Source organism: Stegodyphus dumicola, chromosome 1, assembly GCF_044657685.1.
Source record: "Stegodyphus dumicola isolate Sdum_Otavi_A_Nest chromosome 1, ASM4465768v1".
Classification (NCBI taxonomy): Eukaryota; Metazoa; Arthropoda; class Arachnida; order Araneae; family Eresidae; genus Stegodyphus; species Stegodyphus dumicola.
In genome coordinates this window covers 83,879,380-83,901,250 of record NC_140768.1, presented here as the reverse complement: position 1 = coordinate 83,901,250, position 21,871 = coordinate 83,879,380, and the positions used below count along the sequence as shown (strand labels likewise).

Genomic DNA, 21,871 nt, shown 5'->3' with positions numbered 1-21,871 from the left:
TTATTTCTGATGACGATGTTTTGTACCACCATATTTTAGAATCGCGATGTTTTCTCCTTCTTTCGTTTTTCTCCTACAATGTTTTGTACGATGATGTTTTCGCCTTGCGTCGTTTTCTCCGCGACGTTTCCCGCCACGATGTTTTCGGCGGACATCCTTTGAAGAACGCAAGTCTGAATTTCAAAAAATTTCTGATAAAAATATAACATCCACATAATTGCCTTAAAACTAAATGCTTTGTAATGAAAGAACTTGACACAGTTATAACATACGTAAGAAATCCTAAGGTACTTTATTGGTCTTGGTGTATTTATATGGCAAAGCACACGAGGGCTATCTGCCTAACGGGAGGGATGCCTTCGTGGAGGACCTTCTAAGGGAAACTGGCTCGCATACACGTTACACACGAGGAAAACCACGAAAACGCCCATGCAGCCAACCCGTTCGCGGGATTCGAACCTCGGACCGAACTACCAGTGTTCAGCGACTTTACCGCTCGGCCGCTGGTGGGCCGGTACTTTATTGAATTAAGTTGATGTTACCAATACCTTAAGATATTTCAGTGTGTACCAACAGAAAAAGGGATTCACATCGACATTTGGACAGTGACTTGGAAGATTTTGTTGAAAAATATTGTTCTATAATGCAATGCGATTAAATGTATTAAAATATTGCCTTAACAATCTCTAAAGCTACTTACTTATTTTAAGATCATGGAAATATAAGAATAATTTTTACTATATTTACAAAGAGTGCTTGTATATTTACCAGTTGAAGAATACCTTTTTAACATAAAACACGACTGCAGTATATTCATTTAACTACAAATTCTTCTGCAAAGAGTTCTTATTAATTGTAATTTGCAGTTTAGCAAAAGGTGAGAAATGCTTTCGAATTCTCATAAAATGCAATCGCTGTGCAACTGTTTTACAAACATTTTTGGAACATTACGTTACATATGATAGCACAAATACATTATTTCTGAATTATTCGATCCATAACTTATGCCATTCGTCTAAACTAGTGCTTCCCAACTGAGTGCTGTGAACGGACTAGAAGTGTGTCTCAAAAATTAACCTCAAAGCTCTGATTATCAGGCAACAGCGCCGAAGGCTAGGCTGAAAGTTATCAATCAGTACTTTCATACAAATCAATTTCATCGAAAAGGTACGTAAATTTAGGCACTGATGGTGAGGCTACAATGACAAGATGGGTCATCGTCCTTGACTTCCAACATTCCGTCTGGAAATCTTTATGTTAAAATGATACTTTGCTTTCCTTATATTAAAGCTCTCATATCAAATAATTTACTTCTAGAATTAAAGCTACGTTTAATGACATTATAAAAATGGTGAATGTGGTCGAACGTAGACCACATCAATAGCATGTTTATTCAGTTTTATGTAATGAAAGAGATCATAACATCAATCCTTCTTATTAAGAACTAAAATTTGTTGGCTGTCGAGAGGGAAAGTTCTGTCTAAAGTTCATAAGCTGAAAGAAGAATAAAAATTTTATTTGCTTACTATGCGGCTAAGTTGAAAGATAGATACTGGTTGCAAAAATGGCCTATTTAGCTGACATAACGGAATACCTAAATGGGCTTCGCCGAAAAATGCAGGGACCATTTGATGCACTTCTAAAACAAAATAAACTTTGAAAAGATGTGTTGAAAAATGGCTCCTTTAAAATCTTTAATTGGCATTGTAATACTGTTGCATTACTGTACAGGTTCGTGCATTTGGGGTGATTAATGGCAACAGTTAATGAAGAATGAAGGCACAATTTAGTAGCCAGTATTGCTCAGGACAGCTCGAAAACACGTTTACAGACGTCGAAAAACTATGACAAACACGCTGAAACAATGAGAAACACAGCTGTCAGGCTATCAGGCTATAACGGTGAAGACAGCTTCACGGCAAAGCACCCGAGTACAGCTTCCGACTTGGTTCGATCGTTCTCGGAACTCGACGTACTCTAAAGATTCTCCATGCTACAACTCGCGATGCATTCGACGATACACTCGATAGCCTCAACAATGCACGCTCTCGATGCACCAACTCGCGATAGACTGACAAGACACCTCGACACTAGACTGAAGATCAACTCGATAGACTACGAGACACTCGACAGACTCGCAATCGACTCGACAGACTACAATACTCCGCGTACCAGCAGGGTTTATATAGGTTTTGGGCTACCTTCGAGAAAATTCTGGGCCAAAGCGTTAAAAATTCGTTCTAGAATGTTTTCCATCCGTCCATGACATATCGCCAATTTTGTCGCTAAATGGGTGATTTCGCGAAAGATATGGCTACACTGCTTTCAGTGGGAACTTTCTGGCAAACCTAAGCCCGGCTTGCGGGGAATCTATCTTACCGCAGCTGGACATTTCGAAACAATAAGAAATAAAAAAAAGACTACGATAACTTGTTATCCAATATTTGCGCACACTTGAGAAAAAGCTTCATCATTTCCTTGAATTAATGAAGAAAGTCGACTGGGTTCAAAATCCATGTTCATCTTCATTTGGTCACGTGGAATTCGATTTATATGAAAGAAAAGGGTGAGTTATTGAACATAAAAAGTGATCGCATCCTTATCTCAGTTCTGGGTAATTGCAAAAACGGAGGTTTTATCCATTGGTGAAAATTTATAAACATTGTTTTACCATTTTGAACAATATAAATGCGTGAACAAAGTTTCTACGCTATCAAGAAATAAAGATCATCACTCAAAAGTTTTGATCAAGAATTGCATTTTGCTCTTTTGGCCATAGACCAAGATATAAAAATGTTTTCCTCGGGCAAGCAATAAAAACATAATACAGGTACAACTCTGGCAAAAGAAAACTGTATATATTTATATTAATGCTTAAAATGATATTTTTTCATTAAATTATTATTTCTATTAAATGTAATATATTTATACATAGACAGTAACTCTTTTGTGTTCAGTTTATATTACTTCTGTATTTTCACATCACAGTTTAATAACGTAAGCGTTCTATAAATTTAATTACAGTTTCACGCGTTCAAATATAACAATTTACTTCATAAATGCGATATAATAATTATGTCAAATATAACTAAGGATGTATGAATTAGTTTTTTTCATTCCATTGTTATGTTTGTTCACTTCATGAAGATTGAAATGAATCGCTAGCTGGAATGTTTATGAATCATAACGCAAAGATATTTGAAAGAAACATCTTATTAATTGAATCCCTAGTATTTAATATAAGAAATTAATCACGTAATGCAAAAAAAAAAAAAAATTTCTCTGCAGTGTTTCGTGACATTAGGTGAGGTGTGCCATGACTTCGAAAAATGATTCTCGAAAACAAATGAAAAATGTTTAATGCACAATAACAATCATTAAGAATTCATGAAACGTACGACTAATTAACAGAAATGATGTTAAAATTAATAGGAGTAATGATTCATATCCACATTTAATAATCATATGAATAAATATATGAAAGCGAAGCTAAATAATGTAAAGAAATAAATGAGTGTAATTAATAACACATATTTACCAGTTGCAAATATATCATCACCACTGTTTACTGCGATGGTACTGATAAGTCCCCGATGTTTTTCGAGACGTTGGACTACTTGCCCGGTGTCTAGACTTGCCACGATGACAACTCCGATCTCTGATCCACTCAAGACTAAGGTTTCGGAATGGGTGGAAGTGACACATAGTACTCCTGAGATATGATTGCTGCAAACAGCCATGAAATACGAATATATTACAAGAACCTAATTACCTAAATAAGGATCATATATTACAGACACATATTGTCGCGATCATCCTACGTTATAATATTATAGATATAGGACAATGCTTGAACTTGATAACTGACTTGTTTAAATTAGAGTAGATTCAATAAAAAACAGGATCGTAAGGAGCATGATAAAGATTTGAATTTTTATCTCACATGCATTAAGGCATTTCAATGAATTCCGCCTTTATTTTTATAGATAATCAGTTGTGGTCAGAGTCGATGTAATTCAACATAAACTTTTATAGATAATCAGTTGTGGTCAGAGTCGATGATTTGATTGAAATTGATTCCTATAACATATGTATACCTGGGTTTCTTTGGAAAAAGTCCGCGAATAAGTCAGTTTTATGTGTAACGGTTTCTAACTTGCGAATAATTCTCATATCTTCATCCCGAAAAAAGAAGGTCGCGAATGTTTCGTATAGAAAGTTTTGTATTTTAGTACTTTTGTTTAAAATTCGTATACCCGACCCAACAGTCATTAGGCTTTCATATCCACGGATAGCAAAACACAAGATCTCCTGCCGTGAAGTAAAAGCCCCGATAAGATTAAGCCTATATATAAGGCGATATTTGTGCAACTTACACAAATAATAATGTAATGAATAAACGAAAATTAAAATTACGTACTGCATGACGCAAAACATAAACACGGTGTTAAAAACAGTTACTGTGTATTGCACGGTACAGTTATAGGTTACTACGTTTTTGTCTCCTTTATAAGGTTCCAACCTATAATTTACAGCTATGTGCGCGTAAAGTTTTACAAATGGCCCTTTCTCAGGACGTACAGAACAGCTTCCACTTGAGCTTGAACTCAAGAGTACTAAGAAAATCAAACTTAACTAATGCTTAACTAAAACGATATAGCAGAAGCTATCAAAATTTTACAGGAGTTGGCTTATATGATAACGAAAAAAATATTACACGGTGCCATATAATGTGAATACAGAGCTTTCGAAGCCGTATATTGAAGGCCCAAATTTATGAACAAGAGCATCGTAAACAGGTGCATTCTGGTGTGCAAAACCCATGAATTATCACTATTATTGAAGTGGGTTTCTACAAATTTATTAATGCGAACGCCGCAAAGCATACAAATAATATTATTTGCTCGCAGTTTAGACCATTGGTAGAATTTCAGGATGCTACACATCACGCCAAGTTAAGAAAAGAATGTTGTTTTCAAAATTGATATTACAGTAAAATGTTTTTTAAAAACATAATGTTAAAAAGTGACATCATATTTTAACTCGTTTTTATTTTAATAACTAAATTAAAACATAAATGTTTTACATTAAAATAATGTTACAATCATGCTGTCCGGTAACTTAAAAATAATACTGAAATTTTCGTAATTTCAGTATTATTTTTAATACTGTATACAATAATATACAAATAAACGAACTATCAAACAGCGAAGGAAAATAATTAATGTAATATTGCATCTTTCTACGCAAATGGGATTTGATTTAAAAATACCTTTCTCTAAAATATACTTGATGTATTTCTTAATTATACGATTTATAATTAATGAAATTAAACTCTTTATACATATATTTCTAAAAAAAGGTTAAAAATAAGCTTGTCAAAGTTCATAAAATTACCTCATTCTATGCTTTATTTGGCCAGAATCCATGTGCCAGACCAAGACATCCGTGTCTTCAGATCCACTTATTAACCATTGACCGGAAGATGTTACATGAAGAGATGTAATTGATGCCTTGTGACCTAAAAATGTAACTTAATTTAATTTCCAATATTTGATTATAATATATGAAAGTTGTTAGATATTACATGGACATTAAATCATTGGAAGAACCCATAACTAATATTTCAGTGCAATTGTTACTTAATATGGAAAACACATTTATTTTACGAAATATGAAAAACCTGAATTTGAGAAAAGGCAATTATTTCTAAACTGCATACATACTAAGAATGTGAACATGATTTAGAACATTTAATAAATTCCATTATTTTAAAATTATCTTCAAAAGATGATTTTAATTATCATTTGCATAAATACCGTAATTTCTTATACATACATGTAATGATAGCACAATTTTGGAAGCACTGATGCAAAAACACTGAGACGTAGAAGGGTGGCAGTGTTGTTTAGCGTAGATACTTGATCCATATTAACGGCGAACAAGTCGAGCCGGATTAATTTTCTTTTTTCATTTAAATTTATATTTGTGGCCACAATTAACTTGGCACTCCAATCGTGCCTATTTCCAGAACAATTCTGATACTATAGCGATAGAAACGAACATAAATGATTGCAGCAGCGTCTTAACAGGATGAAAGCGCAAGTGAAAATGGAAGAGTGTCGCGGTACTTCAAAGGAAGAAGGGAGGGAGTCAAAAGTTTCAGTTCCGATTTAGAAAAAGTTTTTGGTTTACAATTATTTGATTGGGCAAGAATCTGCGCTAAGCGTTACGTAGGATCGCATGATTAATTTGAATGACGCAGTTTAGACTTATAGCGCTATTTTTAATACAGAAAGATGAAGACCCCAAATTGAATAAAAATAAAAGAGGTTATAGCCAATTAAATTTAGAAGTTTGCTTTCATATTTTTTAATCTTAGATAATTACCTACATTATTCTTTTAATATAAGATCATTATACGCTAATAATGTAATAATAATTCTACGCTAAAATTATTAATTAAAATTGTTCATAATGTGAAGAAGCAGAAACTGATATAATTATAGATAAATGAAGAAAAATTTTGTTAGTTATGTAATGATCATTTAATATGTTATCGAAAAGAAAGGCTCTGATTTCGTCATTCTTTGATCTATTTGTTTTAAAGTAAATATAAGAAGCGACTATGAATAATATTTAATCCTTTGATTGCGAAAAAAAAATCACCGATACGTATGACCTATAAATTAGCTATTATTAGATCATACTAGTTAACTAATATGCTGACTAAGTTGTTAAAAAATTCTGTATGACATTCTATATTTCTATGACCTATGTTAATTGGTCATTTAAGGTCTATGACCTATGTTAATTGCTCATTTAATTGGTCTACGAGGTGCATTTAAGTTCTAATTTAAGTTTTTAATTTTTCCTCACGAATGGAAGTATGTAGAAGTATGAGAGTAGTTTTAACGTTTTGAGTGAGTAATGGCTAAACTATCCGGCTAAAGGAAATCTCGTTTTCTCCATTTTCAGGGAATGAAAATCATTGAAAATCATCGTCAACTGAGCGAAACTTTTGGTAATGGTGCGCGGACATGAAAAATGTACAGTCGTTAGTAAAGCAACTCATGGCTGAACATCGAATAAAAGCAAACCAAAAGAACCTCAGAAATGCAACAGTCTGCCAAAAACATAATTACGCAAATAGAACAACAAAGGGTAATAAGATGTCTTCGGCTGACTAATCCAGTGACAACTTGCAGTCTAATTGGGGATGAAATCTACTTAATATTACTGCATATTAGGTGTCCTTCGCATATCTGTCGAGTTAAAACTACAAATGAAACGGTCTGAAAAGCCTGCAGAAAGTTGCCTTGAGGAAACCTGGAAAGTTGGCTTCTATTATAAATTATTTCTCCCGCCTTCTTAGCAGGCCTTCGTGATGTAGTGGTCAGCCCACTTTGCGCGTATTCGAGAGGTCCGTGGTTCGAGTCCCTGCGACGGCATTGCTCATTTTTCATGTCTCCTGCTTTAAAATATACCTAATGTCTACACCTAATGTCTTAAGTCATCTAATTCCCTTACTCATCTGAGGACTCGTGGTAACAGAACTTACTCACGGCAGTTTCGTACTCATCCAACAATGCACGCAGTAATATTCGGCTTTCCTAACACTTAAAGGCACTCTTTGATTCCGAGCTTTCAGATCGTTTCTCTCTTGCATCAGAATCTTTCAAATGGGCAAAATGGATAACTAAAGAATCGATACGAAAAACGTTAGGGTGACAATATTAAGAAATAACAGTAATTCAGCTTTGTATAATGAATAATTGTTTCAAAAATAATTATAACATCTTAGAATTAGAAAGCATCTCATTTAATTTATGAAAGTTAAAGAACAGTGTAAAGGAAGCGTTGAATTGTGCAGGCGAAATAATAAAATTTCTAATAGTTTGTATCAACAGCATTAAATACTGAATGGAGTAATAAATTTACAAAATAATAAGAAAAACTCAATTTATTTATGCGTATTAGTAAACCAATACTAAATTATACATAAAACAGGAATATCTAACCTTTAAAGGACCGAACGTGGTTCTTAGAAGGTATATGGAACATGCTGATTTCTTTCAAGTCTGAAGCACACACCACATGCTGACTGTCTGGTGTCGTTACCATGTGGGTTATGGCTTGAGGAACTGTCAATACTGTTACTTGAGGTGGTAAACTGAGCGTCAACCATGTATTTGTAGGAATCAATCTAGGCTGCTTGCAACGATTGCAGAATTTGAGTGCGTTTGTGACTAGACTCTTTATACATTTGGAACCCGCAAGCTCTAGAAGACATTTGCATAGATAATAATTCACAATATGACATTTATCACATGTAAGTTAACCATGATTATATTATTAAATATCCTACTTTTCTTTCATTAATTATAATTCACGTTGAACTTACACTCCATATTTTTAACATCTGATTCCTATTACAAAACTTTAGATAAAACCGCCTTTTATAACGTTTTAACTTATTTGAAAATTCTTTTCCTTTCTTTCTCTCCCTTTTTTTTTTTTTTTTTTTGGTATTGCTGCATTATTTATTTTCACATACTTTTCTAATACCGTCTTTTAATATCCCAATGAACAAGTAATATAAAAAAAGTCAATTTCTACTTAAGTCAACAAAGAAAAAATTTAAAAAATAAATAAATAAATAAATAAAAAAATAAAAATAAGAGTTTTTTCACATATTCAAAATGTTTTAAAAAAATTTTAATATGTGAAAAAACTCTATTAACATCAAGTGTCAGCCACTACAAGTTTAAAAAATGTATTTGAACTTGATAAATAAAAATTATTTTATTAACGATTAAAATTTAATTAATTAATTAATAATTAATTAAACAAATTTTTTTTAAATTCAATTCCTACTTAGGTCAACAAAGAAAAATTTTTTTAAATTAAAAAAAAAATTAATATGTGAAAAGTTGTATCAACATCAAGTGTCATCCACTACAAGTTTAAAAAAATGTTTTGAACTTGAGTGGATGAATAAAAAGTATTTTATTAACGATTGAAAATTATATTAGTTACGCTTTAGTTTAATGTGTACTAATTTATGCTAAAATATGACGCATACAAGCTTTAGCATAAAAAGAATTTCAAATGGCAGTTCACTATATTTTAATGATTAAATACTTCGAAGAATAATAAGTTTATTGTTATTGTTAAAAATAAAATAATTTTTTCGAATAAAATATTTATTAAAAGTTACCCAAATAATGCTTCTCTTTCTGAATTATTTTGAGTGAGAAATATGCTAGAATTTGAGCGCTTCGAAACAATTGACATTAATAATACAAATCATCATTACAAATTTCAGTAATATCTGACGTTAAAATGTCAGGTGTTATCATTGTCATTAAAAAAGAATTTTATACAGCTAAAAACTGTTTGATAGTCATCATTCAGTTGAATTTAAAATAAAAGTTTGAGATTCTGAACGGTTTTCGCGATTTTATAGAAGAATAGAAGTAGGAAATATTAATTAAATGCATTTTAAATTTTAAAACTGAACTTAAATAGGGAACATGTAAAAATTGCATTTCTGACTCACCGGAAAATGGCTTCAGCCAGTTGAGCAGTTCAGTTGTAAGCTGTGTGGGATCTTGGCTTAAAATATCCACAGCTTGTTTTGTCACAGCAGATAATACTTCAGTTTCCCAGTCCAAGATCTTTATTAAGAATAAATGAAATTATTATAACAATCAAATTATAATAATGTGAGAAAATAAATTACCATTTTTAATTTTCAAGACTACTCCGAATCTAACTGAAAAAGAACTGCGTATATATGAAATTTAAAACTGGAAAAGCAAGCCTATTAGGACAGAAATATATGTTCTTGAAATAGCCAAAAACATAGGCTAGGATAAATTTGCTTTTATCCTAATCTTAAACTATTCTACATTTAAAAAAATTACATCTCTAGCGGGGTGAAATAAAATAATAATTGATTAAAACACGTATTAGGTCTTTCCAATATGGTGTATGAAAGCGACAGTGATTTGCATGGCTGTTGTGAAATGTTATGAAAATAATTTTTAAAAAAGCAGTTGTAAGCATCCTAAAAGTAGTATAAATAAAACAGAACTTGTGAATAAGTTATTTTTGATAATATAAAAACTGAGTTCTTGTACAGGATGTTTAAAAATTCTTTCAGTAATATTTTATACGCAAAATAGGGCAGATATTAGACTTATTTATAGTCCTCCAAAAAAGAAAATATGGAAGATATTTCATATAATATTAGTTGCTGTAGAAACTGAACAGCAGACGATCGGATGTGATAGTGGAAGCTACACATATTTGTTAAAATGTCTGATGAGAACATCAAAGTTCTTTTATCAAGATTATTTTCCTTTTTTATTTAAAACGAAGTCCAAGTTTTCTTGTGCTTTATTTTAAGGGCTACATTAAAGAGAATTTTGTGTTCTCTCACTCATCTAATTCACTGTTATGCCCACAAAATGAAATTCTGGGAAATCTATGGCACAATTTGGGTTACTGTGCAGACATTTATAAAGTCCCATAGAGTTCTGTATTGAGTGCTTAGGAGATAATATAAGGAGATGTGCCAAAACTTTAGATATATTTGTTTTCAGAACAGCATCAGAATGATTCTGATATTAACATAAATATCTTCTTCGTTTGTAAACTATAAAACGTATTCGTCAGATTTATAACCTCCTCATTTTTCATTGACAAATGACATTTTATGTCTTACAATAATTTTGTCCTATGCTTCATAAGTATTAGTATTTTTAGCATCGTTTAAACACAGTCTTGAGGATATTTTAGAGAAGTTTAAAAAATTAGACACTTTGAGAGAAGTAGCGACTTAACGGAATTAGAAAATCAGACATTTTTAGGGAAGTTAAAACAATGAGAGTTTACAAAGTGATTTCCACTTCCAAACATTTGTGACCAAATACTATTAAGAAAATTTAGAGTGCCATTCGAAAGAACTTTATAAAGAGATTTGTGAACTTTTGTACCGGAAAAGTTTTGTAATAGATGTAGGTATTTGAATGGAACGGCAAATGATAATGAGGTTGAATGAAAAACTATATGCCAATGTTTACAGATGCGGCAATTTTGATGGATGATAATGGAAAATAAAGAGAAAAATAAACATTCGGCATTAAGAGAAAACCAGCTCAGTTTTGTGTATATCTACAGTGTCTGCATGGAATAAATTCGGAAGATTCCTTCAGTCGTACTGTGTTACACGCACGCCACATACACACTCACAACGTTATATAAACAGTCAACACACGTAGCCTTCTTATTTCACACGAAATAGAATTTCAGGCGAAATTATAAGTGCTCAAAATGTATACATAAGTGCCTACACATGACTCCTTTAAAATGCAAAGCAAATTTAAGAAGGCTAGGAAATTACTTTGCATTTTCGTAAAAGATATATTCTATAATATACACTCACGTCCATAAATTAAGGATAATTCAGAATCACACGGAAATCGAACACTAAAAAAATTTTTTACTTGTAGAAATATTTCACATTTCTTGAAAAGCCATCAGGTGACGCCGATAGAACGTCTTAATGACGAAAATTTCCCGAGTTAGATACAGAAAAGTTTAAACAAGCCCCTATTCTAACTAAAGAAATATACTTACATGGCATTTAACGAGCTCGATCATACTTCTTACGTAGCTTATGGAAGCCCCACTTACAGCGCATTGTAAAAAATCGAAGTTACATATGGCATCTTGCTTGAGTTTTCCACTATCACCTGTAACACAAGTGGTATACAGTTTCAAAAATTTTTCATTTACTAACATTTAATTTTTTAATAATATTAGCAAGACCAATTATACGAACAACCAGCTTTAGAATTTTTTTTTACTTTTAATTTCATCATCCACGTTCAGCCTTCGATTCGCTTACAGTAAGAAAGTTGCTAGCTGTTGGAATGACAGATTTCTTTTCCCTGCTGGAATATTTTCGATATTTTCGTTAGAATGATATTTTTTGAAAGTATTCTTTTCGGTACTTACTACACCAGCGACTATTTTCGGCAAACATTTTCGATCCGCTGCCAGAGAAGTACTTTCGCCAAAGAATGCAAATTAGCGGCAATAATGGATTAACGTGCTGTTGCAACATACTCATAAAATCTTTTGTCATTTTTTTAATGTGACCTTGATTAATCTTCAATAAGCTAGTTTAGTTTCGGAAAAGAATAAGGTTATAAGTTAACTATAAGTTGATTGGGGTGCGTTTTAATAATAGTGTTTGTCAGACATGCGTTTTAATAATAGTGCTTGTTAGACAATCTCAAGGCTTAAGCTCATATTTATTTAAATTTTTATGTGCTATATGAGTAACTTGCATTCAGTGTTGATTATTAAACTAAAAGAGAAAGGGGGGAAATAAAAGAACGACCTGCTTTTTTTTTATTTCCGTTGAAAGGTTATTGAAGACTTCCAGCTTGTATGGTAGACGGGACCATCTTTTCCTTCCTTAATTCCTGATTGCCACTGAGTCGTATAAGCAACCTTTTACACAAATGATCCGTTTGACACTAAACCAGAGTAATCCACACTAGAGTTGGACAAAACACGCTTCTGTGAGATGAGATCAGAGTCATTCACTCAATGAACTAATTAATGATTTTAGACTCACCGCTCACTACCAACAGCGTTGATGAATAAGATCCAGAATGAGGAGTGAATCAAGAGCAAAGTGAGACAATCCAGCGAAGAGCGGGAAGAATCAAACGAGTAATAGGATCAGAAGAGTTGATTCAATCTAACTGCTGACTCTCTTGATTGAAACGCAATTATAGTTTTCAGATTCCTAAACTTTCCTTTCTACATAGAACAATAAAATTCTAGACTGAAAAAAAAACAGTTCAGAAAGTTGGGAAATGAAAAAAACTGAACTCTCTTTTAACATGGCAGAAAAAAAGAAATGTTTTCGCTCTAAAGTAATTCATTTTTTTGAATCATTTCGAAAATAAATTCTCCCTTGTAGCGTACACTACAGTTTGTTTTTTATACATGAGCACGATGATGAAGTCTGTTGATTAATCCGTCATAAATCTACGTATTTTAAATTTTAATATTAATGAAAAACAAAAGAAATGAGCAACAAGAGTTTGCTGGTGTTTGTCATATATATATATTGTACAACGGGCTTTCAAAATACATGATTTAAATTTGAAAGAAATAAATTGCAATCTGGAAATTCTAAGTTACATTCAAAAATGTTGAACAGTTGACATTTAATGTTTCAAAAAGGTAAATAAATAAATAAAGCAGTAAAACTAAAGATTGAAAGCAAACTGCTGTCTGAGCCTGATAACGCAGATTTTAATTTAATATGCAAGATTATTTCAAGCTACGCACTTGCAACGAGACTACAAGTTTAAGAATTGGTCTTCCGAAATTTCAAAATATAGAATATAAATTCATGTAATTAAAATGAGCTACTAGAAACATCAGAATCAAATAGAAGAATCCCTGTATGGTGCCCAAGGCCGGGGAGTAAAACCTCTGATTACTGGTACTAAGACTGGTCTGGGTTCAAACCTCGGACTGGCTCATGGTTGGCTTTTATGGTTCTCCGCATGTGTAATGTAAATACGAGCTAGGTTTCCTTAGAAAGTCCTCTACGAAAGCCTTCTTCCTCTTAGGCAGATAGCCCTGGTGGCGCTGTCGTTTATATTCAAATAACCAACCAACCGAACAGTAGGGGAAAAACTTGTTATAATATTTCATTATATTGCCTTAGATTTATGTGCTTATTTAAAAGAGAATTTAACGATTTCATTATTTTAATGCATCGACTGGATGGAATACTTTTATTTTTTTAGGACGCCAAATCCGCTAAATGAAATCAATTAATGCCTTGAAAAAAGGTTTCTTCGAGGTGTCTAGAAACGCAGTGGAAAATTAAAAATAAAAATTTACACGACACGTTTTAGGAAATAAGTTTATCTATAAAAGAAATGCTTACTAAGAATAACGAATATTTGTTCAAAGCAGAACTTCGATTTAATTGATTTAAGATCTAAAACGCAGATTCTGATAACAGTTTTAGAAGGCATTTTTGGAATAGAACTAGTCGAAAATAACAACAACAACAATAATAATAATAATAACAAAGAACAATAAGAGCAACGAAAATCAAAATCCAAATAACATACAATAAACAATTTCTCCTATTCCAAATAACAATAACGCGCGTATTATCATTTCTTGCTCTGATGTTATTGTGCAGCACAGTAATACACCAAGTCGCAGACTTCTATAGCGCGCAAGATAAAATTTTCCGCGACCGATTTTCGGAAATTATCAATTTCCTATAAAGAAATTTTATGGCATACGTTTTGGAAACAGTTATTAGCCCAAAGGGCTATCAGTCTTGAAACACGATTTTGCATTGTTTCACTTAAATGCGTTTTTGACTTTCCATTCGAGACTGTTGCCTTTCGCCAAATGTATATTTATCTTTCTAATTTAATTTGTCTCCGATTGATTAATAAACTAAGTTGTTTGGAAGCAAATCTAATTGAAAACATTAAATATTTTTACAGAATTGCATTAAATATTTTTCACTTACATTACTCGTCACTTACTTACACTTCGTCACTTATTCAACTCGTCACTTACTTACACTTCGTCATTTACTTAAACAAACATCAAATATATAACGCTCCCATGTTAGTCTAAATGCATACTCATCTAATATCATAAAATGTTTTGCTATTCCACCTGAAAGCTAAAATCTGAATCATTTCTGATTTCTGATTTTTTTACTTTTTTTACTTCTTATTAAATTTGTTGTTATTATTACAGTTAGTCATTCAATTATTATATTTTATTTCAAAACCAGTAATACTTTACATTAATATTTTCTTTTCTTTCGTTTCCTTTTTTTTTAAATGCACCGTGACAGCAACGCTTAATTTTATATGTATACATACATATATGATGTGACTTGTATGTATATACACATATATATATTTGATGTGACTGATGCTATATGACTTGTGTATATATATATATATATAACACGTGACTGATGCTTTATAAAAAATAAATGTTATGCATTTTTTATAATAAGTAAACTGAACAAATTTGAAAGCAGATAAGTTATATGCAACAGCGGTTTTAAAATTCTAAAATTCGAAGATTTTTTTTGTTTTTTCATTTGATCCACACTAATCCCTTAATTATATTATTAACGAAACATCATTTAGTTTTGCAATTCGAATTCATTTTAAAGTAGACATAAGCATGGGAAACGCATAATGCGCTGAAATGAAGGTAGCAATAATTCTCCTGCACTGCTATCTATAAAATACAGTCCTTTAAATTTTTTATTTTATGTTTCATATGATTATTTCCTCAAAAGATGAATAAACAATGAATAGTAATGGTGATGAACAAGTGACTAAACCACATGCGACTTACTTAAACTATCCACGCGAAGCTTAAGTAAAAGAATATTTCTAATTGCGCTTTGAATGTCACGGCATCTATGCACTTTCGTAACTGTGAATTTACCTAAGTCGAGGATTACGCAAGTCGAAGGGTTACTGTATATCAAATTAACGCATTGTTAATAGGAACCAGAACAGCGATCATCTGCATCTTGTGCCAGTCATTTTGAATATTCTTGTACGTATTTCAATCAACAGTAAGTGTACGTGTTGCAAGACTGATATGTCTTCCATACATATGCGTAACAAAGTTCTTTTGCATGTTTAACATTATGGTCTGAATTGGGATATTACTCTGAATAAGTTTAAGCTTGGGTATTTCTCCGTTATTCTGCACATTCGTTCTTGGTGTAATGGTCAGCACGTTCGACGCGCATGCGAGAGGTCCGTGGTTCGAGTTCCGGCGAGGGCATTTCTCATTTTTCCTGTTTTTAAAAAATACCTAATGTCTCTACAGTGGCGCCTGAACTAAAAGAAGTGGTGGGTGATGATTTTCCAACACCGGGATTTGAAGATCGGGTCCCTAATCCCTGGTCGCCCTATGAAGGGGGGAGTATATAAGATATTTCTCCCGCCTTCCTAGCATGCCTTCGTGGTGTGGTGGTCAGCGAGCTCGACGCGTATTCAAGAGGTCCGTGGTTTGAGTCCCGGCGAGGGCATTGCTCATTTATCATCTCTCCTGCTTCGAAATACTCTAATGTCTCTACAAGCTAACCTTTAGAAGAGGAGTCATAATAAGTGAGAGAAAAGCTGTGCCATATTACTAGATAGAAAACACGATTCAAATATAAAATCTGAAGATATGACATCGATTGAAAGGCAATAGAAATAGGAAATTCTTAGGTGGAACAAATAGGAAGTAACTGTGGATGAAAGACAAAAGTTTCTATACACTGGTTATCATAAATTAAGGAAAAATCACAAAAATAGCGATAACTCCCTCAAAAATAAGCCAAACCGTGTAAAATTTGAATATGTTGCCAAGTAAGAGTAGCTGAGTAAAACTCCAATATGCAAATCAGTGGAGCTGCACTCGGAATACGTCATCTGCGAGGAACATAAAAATCCATGTTTGAGCGCGAGCCCGCATATTTCACTGTGATAGTGACATCAGAAATCTGAGATAGCCAATTCGTAACAAGGACTTCCAGGCATCATTTGCCTGCAGAACTGCGATGAAGAGCCATTGGGGGACTAGAGGCAGGACAAAGTCAAACAGAGGTGGCCACATGGCTAAAGGTGAGTCCTTCTGTGGTTCATAGACTTTGGAGGCTATTTCAAATCACAGATTCGGCAGCTAGGAGGTTCAGCCAAGGACGACCAACTGCTACGACGAGCGCCGATGACCGATATTTGACATTATGTGCACTCAGGAATAGAACCGCTACTCCGACTCTTCTTAGATCCTCCCTTGCTGCAGCCACCGGGAGGTTGGTGTTAGCGTCAACTGCGCGTAGAAGTCTTCACGAAGGTGGTCTGTAGGCGAGGCGAACAACGATTTGCGTGCCGCTTAAGTCACGCCATAGGAGAGACGGTTTGCAGTGGACACGACAACATGTCCACTGGACGCCTGAGCAATGGAGGGCTATTCTCTTTACCGATGAGTTCAGGTTTTGTCTATAAAGCGATAATAGGCGTTATTTGATATGGAGAGAACCCGGAACCATCCTCCGTCAAACACCCGTTAAAGAGATGCATACGGAAGAGGCAGTGTCTTTGTTTGGGGTGGCATCACTTTCGGTGGACGCACAGACCTCCATGTCTTTCCAACGGAAATCGTGAATGCTCCGGTTTATAGAGATGACATCCTTGATGCTTATGTGCGCCCATGTGCCGGGGCAATAGGTAATGCTTTCCTGTTACAGGACGACAACGCAAGACCACACAGGGCTCGCATCGTAAATGATTATCTTCAATAGGAAACAATTATGTGCATGGAGTGGCCAGCTCGATCCCTGAACTTAAATCCTATCGAGCACTTTTGAGATGCTTTAGAGAGACGTCTAACTGCTCTCAAACTTTCCCCTCAGACCTTTGCCGCGCTTGCAACTGCTTTGCAAGAGCAATGGCTGTGGCTTCCTATGGAACTGATAGACCACATAATTGAAAGCATCACGCATCGCTGTATGTGCTGTATTGCTTCTAGAGGCGACCATATTCCATATTGAAGGTACTTTTCCTATAGCAAACTGACACCTTCGATTTGTTCATTTTATACATGTGCTAATTTCTATATTAGCATAATTTTCTCTTAATTTATTTTTATGTTATTTGATACTTTACTATGTGTTGTACATTGTAGGTAAGTTTCATAAAATTCTACATGTAACTTTTTCAGTAATCGTGATTTTTGTGATTTTTCCTTAATTTATGATAACCAGCGTAGTTAAGATACAATAATACAAAGGCATACATGAACTCAGGCATACAAGGAAGAAAAAAATGCTAAAAAGAAAAAAATCGAAATATAAACAAAATATGTGTATAAAATGTGTACAGTAAAATGAAGTAGGAGACCCGAGATATATGGTGTTATAAATTAACTGATTAAATCTTGTAAGAATTCTTTAACCCGTTATTAGTAAGTAAATTCTTTTCTGTGCTTTCAGTTTTTCTGTCGACTTTCGCCAGATGTAAATTACGAGGGCTATCCAGAAAGTAGATTACGTTTTGGAATAAAAAAATAAACAAAGTATAGGAAACAAATTTTATTATATACAGATGAAAGCCACACTCAAATACTACTTTTCTACATAGTCACCATACAAATTAAGGCATTTATCGTAGCGATGCACGAGCTTGGAAATTCCTTCGTCGAAAAATTCGGCCGCCTGCGCCTTCAACCACTTCGTTACCTCTTCTTGCAGCTTGGTTACCACAAAACTTGTGGTAACCAAGCTTTTCGCTGATGATTTCGTGCAACAAACTTCGCGAAATTTGTGGAAAACTCAAAGAAAGTTCCGTTATTGTGAAATTTCGATTTTCACGGACTTTAGCATCGACTTTTTCGAGAAGTTCGGCGGTCACTATGCTGGGTCTCCCACTTCGATCTTCGTCGTGAACATTGGTTCGGCCATTTTGAAACCTTATGACCCACTGACGCACTCCACCTTCAGTGATAATGTTGTCCCCATACACTTCACGAAGCTGCCGATAGATTTCTATCGGTTTACAGTTTTTTGCAGTCAGAAACCTTATTACTGAGCGCACCTCGCAGCTCGCGGGATTTTCAATTAACGCAGACATTTCAAACCGTCACAGTATCTGAACGGAGCACAGCACGAACCTCTCACTAGCACGGCTAGATGCAGACTGAGCTGCGCAACGCTCTGACCCCAAGATGGCCGCGCTAGCCCCGCCCCTAGCGGACACAGACGGAAACGTAATCTACTTCCTGGATGGCCCTCGTATATGAAGAGAATTTTTTAAAATTTTGTATAACAACATGAACTAAACAGTTTTCTGTGGGATGATATGCGCGTTAACATCGGTCATCATCACTATCATCATTGGACTTTATATGTTGCTCTTATACCGTATAACATTGTTCGATAGTAAATAAAGAGTTTTTAAAGTGTGGCATTTTTCCCTTTTTATTTATTGAAACAACTAACCTAAAAAACGGCATTTCTATGTTTTATAAAAAATCACCACAGTTGAAATGAAATAATGACGTAACTGCATTGTATCGCTGGAAATATCAAGATGACTTGCATATCTTTCTAGAGAAAACTCTCTGGCACATATAGGGCAGCACGTACCAAATTCTTTCTGTTACAGAATAGTAACAGAAAAATTACAGGTTAAACTATAAGGTATTTCTCCGGCCTTCTTGGCATGCCTTCGTGGTGAGGTGGTCTGAACGCTGGGCGCGTATTCCAGAGCTTCGTGGCTCGATTCCCGGCGAAGGCGTTGCTCATTTTTCATTTTTATGCTTCCAAAAAATCCTTGTCTCTTCAAAGTTTAAGTAATGGGTGTAATCAGTGCTTACTTGTGAGGATTCGCAGTGCTGTTGTTCCCTTTATTCTACAAGTTAGCATTTTTTGAACCATGTACCTTCTCAGTACTGCTCTGGAGAACTCATATAATACAAAAATGCAATAATATGCGACGACAGTAATTCATTTGAGAGGGGAAACTATTCATTTTTACCAGCAATCGAGTGGATAAAACCGTTGAATGCTGATTATCCATCTCTATTTTGAAATCCTAAGAATGTGCTTGATGTTTTCGTGGTTATTACAGCGTGTAATGTAAATAATTACAGCGTGTAATGTTACAGCATGTAATTACAGCGTGTAATGTTACAGCATGTAATTACAGCGTGTAATGTTTTCCTTAGAACATACTCCACTAAGGTCTCCCATCTCTTAACCAGATCGCCTCCTTGTGCTTTGTCGTATTCAATCATATTAATTAAGCCAAACTTTCTAATCTTTGGCGAGGTGTTAGGATTATTTAACACTTAAAATTAAATGTAAAAAACATTTACTAAGGGGAAAAGTATATCACAAGGAAGTTTTGATTTATTAATGGCACCAAAATTGGAAAAAGATGGTGAAGTTTCTTATGCCTTTAGAAACGAATGTTATAATCAAGTAAATATTTTTGGGAGAGATTAAAATATGTATCATAACCATCTAAAATTCTATTACGTTTCTTTGGGAAAATAGTTATGCTTTTTTTCGCTCTAATCTAATACTGACTGCAACAGTTTATTCAGGTATAAAATATCCTTCCACCGCTTTCTTTGTTCTTTTCTATGAGTATCATAGATCATACATAATATCCGCTATTTTATAATCTAATAGTCTCGGCATGTCATCGGAACTCCAAGTTCCGATGATATGCCGCGATTGCATGACGTGTTCCGGCTGGTTTGAAATGGTATTCCACTGCGGACCTTGAGGTAAACTAAATATAGGCTGAGCTCAAGACAAATAGTCAAATGTATGGAAGGAAAGTGACTATGGTCACGTGAACAAGTGGAGACATCTGATGGGCTGAATCCTAATCTATTAAAATAAAAGACTCAAAACTTTAACTTTGTGTTAGAAGATCTTTACTATCCGGCAAAAAAATACGGAATAGATTTTGATAAAGTATACCTCGGAGCTCGTGATATTAACATTTAATGATGGCACTGAATACCAGAAGGGTTATTGGTTCTGCATATTAGCATATTTCTACGGTTTAGAAATTGATTACAAATTTCTACCCAAATCATCAAAAGAGATAATTTTTAAGTTTGACAAAAAAATAAAATATTTAAGTAACACATGTAATTTAGCGTTACTTTGAATCATAGCTCATTCTGGTTTTTATGGCAGTAAGAACAGTGATAAGAGGCCAAAACGAATGCATTGGAGATGGATAACTGGTTATTTATGGTCCAGGTTCAAAAAGAAAAGCTTTAAGTGTTGAAAAAGTGTGTGAAAAAAATTATTGAAGAATGAATTCAAACCTGGAGGCGTTCGAGAAAAATATAGATTGCTTGAAACTGGTACCAACCTAAAAATATGTGAAAATATATACTGATATTGATATCAACCAAATTATTTTGGGCCATGGGATATTATATGAATGCTGTAATTGTAATGTATGTCACTTGTTTGACAGTGATATCAAGTCCACGAGTTTTTTTCATGAGGAGGAGTGCAGAATTACGTGTATTGTAGTCTAGGGCTTTAGGCACTTTATAAGTGATAAAACGATTTTGCCCGGTGCCGTCTCATTATATAAGGACACACAGGTGTTTAAACAGATTTATCCTCCAAAGCTCTAATTTACTATAAAAGCACTAAATACAGCAAGCATTTCTTTGAGATATGTCTCATGATTCAAAATGCAACGGACGTGTGTTTCGATTTTAAGCACTTATTTTCTCACAGGAAATAATGAAAATTTATGAGAATAAAGAAATAGGGATTGAAATGTGAGAGAGATGTTTATTTTATTTATTTAGACAAACACCATTTCTTTTTCAGCTTGAATTATTTTTAACATGTGCGTATGTGTTCAGGTCTAGTAATTAAAGGGGTTATTCTACTAATTGCATTTTTTCTTTTTTTTAGGTATTTTTCTAACCTGTTTTATTATGCGGTGAATTTGGCTTGGTTTCCCTGATTTGTTTTTATTTATTCAATTAATTTTCAATATTTTATTACTTTCCAAAATTTTGGTTTCAGGATTAGTAAGCATGTCCAGATCGTTGGCTGATTTCCTTTGTTGACGTTCAAAACTTGACTTATTGTGGCCAATTTGATTTTGAAAATTCGACTACTAAACGTTGAAGACAGAAGAGAAACTCGTCAAAGTAAAACAAAAAATTAGCAAAGCAAGAACTTTATGTTTCACGTAGATTTTAGTCAAAACTCTACCGATTTTGAGAC

At 33.8% G+C, this 21,871-nt stretch overlaps 1 protein-coding gene across 1 annotated transcript in view; it reads right to left on the bottom strand.

Annotated features, from left to right (window-relative positions):
* The window catches only part of LOC118183131 (protein qui-1-like), a 524,850-nt gene that overhangs the window by 24,957 nt on the left and 478,022 nt on the right, over positions 1-21,871 (bottom strand). The window contains exons 16-20 of the mRNA XM_085817074.1: positions 11,647-11,762; positions 9,563-9,680; positions 8,022-8,282; positions 5,398-5,521; positions 3,539-3,726 (exon numbers count right to left, since the gene is read on the bottom strand). Coding sequence (XP_085673200.1) covers positions 3,539-3,726; positions 5,398-5,521; positions 8,022-8,282; positions 9,563-9,680; positions 11,647-11,762 — 807 coding nt within the window. The remainder of the gene's footprint in view (positions 1-3,538; positions 3,727-5,397; positions 5,522-8,021; positions 8,283-9,562; positions 9,681-11,646; positions 11,763-21,871) is intronic.